The following is a 1,419-nucleotide window of genomic DNA, read 5'->3' as shown; positions in this document are numbered from 1 at the left end:
TGTGTGTGTGTGTGTGTGTGTGTGTGTGTGTATGTTTGTGTGTGGTGTCGTTAATACTTAGATGATTCTACATTATACATCACTTAATTAGAGCCTTCTAGGGATTAGGCGAAATATAAATTTCCGTTACTACTAACAACAATAACAAAAACATGACATATTGTCAGGTCCATTTTTTACTGCTAACAATTTATGTTGGCTTGTGGCAAGAACTGTCTGTATTCAGTAGAACGCCATCTCTCTCTTGAGCATCTCTTCGTCGCTTGCCGTCCCCCCCGCCATCAGGGGCTCTATCTCGTGAGTTGTCTTGGTGTAGACGAAGGCGTTGACCAGTTCTTCCCCCATGGCCTCCATGACCACGTGGTCCTTCTTCAGGGCACTGAGAGCGGAAGGGAGGTCACCGGGCACAGGGAGAGCGGGGTCTGGCATCTCAAGCTTTTGGGGAGGAGAAGAAAAAAGAAGAAAAAAGTGGGGGGGGGGGGATAGAATAATTATATAAAAAAGGAGGTAAGGATTATTAATTGATTGATCGTTCATGATGTTTGACGATATGTTAGGTGAACACTAATAATAAAAGATGACAACTTAAAGAATTCTCTTTTTAAAGACTAATTATCTCTGGACTTCGTAAAAGCTCTCAGTCCCTCCCCCCTCCCCCCCCCAAACAACACAAGAAAACGAACAACAACAACAACAACAACAACAACAACAACAACAACAACAACAACAACAACAACAACAACAACAACAACATTAACCAACACACACACATATGCACCCCAAAAAAACAACAACCACAACAACAAACAAAGAAAAACAAAAAACTCAGAAAAAACAACAACAAAAAAACAACAACAACAACAAACAAACAACCCCCCCCCCACACCCAACCCATTCCCACTCCAAATTAAATACAATTGATTTATTTCTGTTTGGGAGTTTTAAAGACGCGTTTTGCGCCTAGATCTAGTAGTTATATCCTATTGAGGTGCTTGTATATAAACGTATTTGTGTATTTTCAAAGTGGTGGCGGGAGTGGCGATTGAATGATGTATTGTGATATTATGTAAAATTGGTACTTCTTAATCGGGGTTCGATAGACATCCTACACAACGCGTTATATCACGCTAAATGAGATGTATCTGTTAGCCACATTGTCATAGGAGTTGAACTATGATACGGTACATCAAGTCACCCCCGGTTCCTGGCAGCAGTCGTCGGAACAATGGACGCATACTCACATTCGCCTGTAACTTCCATGCAAACCTTTTCTTTGAAGGCAAGACGAGCATTCTCTTGCTTCATGACAATGAAAATATCTTATACGTCTGTTCAGACTCAGAATCATTAAGAGCGTCCCCCCAACCCAAAAACAACAACAAAACAACAACAACAAACAAACAAATCAATAACAACAAC

At 40.9% G+C, this 1,419-nt stretch overlaps 1 protein-coding gene across 1 annotated transcript in view; it reads right to left on the bottom strand.

The window, feature by feature from the left end:
- Positions 1-222: 222 nt before the first annotated feature.
- Positions 223-1,419, bottom strand: part of LOC101853296 (glutamine synthetase) — a 6,736-nt gene continuing 5,539 nt past the window's right edge. Inside the window, exon 5 of the mRNA XM_035968371.1 lies at positions 223-435. Within this exon, the coding sequence (XP_035824264.1) occupies positions 223-435 (213 nt within the window). The remainder of the gene's footprint in view (positions 436-1,419) is intronic.

This window comes from Aplysia californica, unplaced genomic scaffold, assembly GCF_000002075.1.
Source record: "Aplysia californica isolate F4 #8 unplaced genomic scaffold, AplCal3.0 scaffold00054, whole genome shotgun sequence".
NCBI lineage: Eukaryota > Metazoa > Mollusca > Gastropoda > Aplysiida > Aplysiidae > Aplysia > Aplysia californica.
This window is presented reverse-complemented; position numbering and strand designations above follow the sequence as displayed.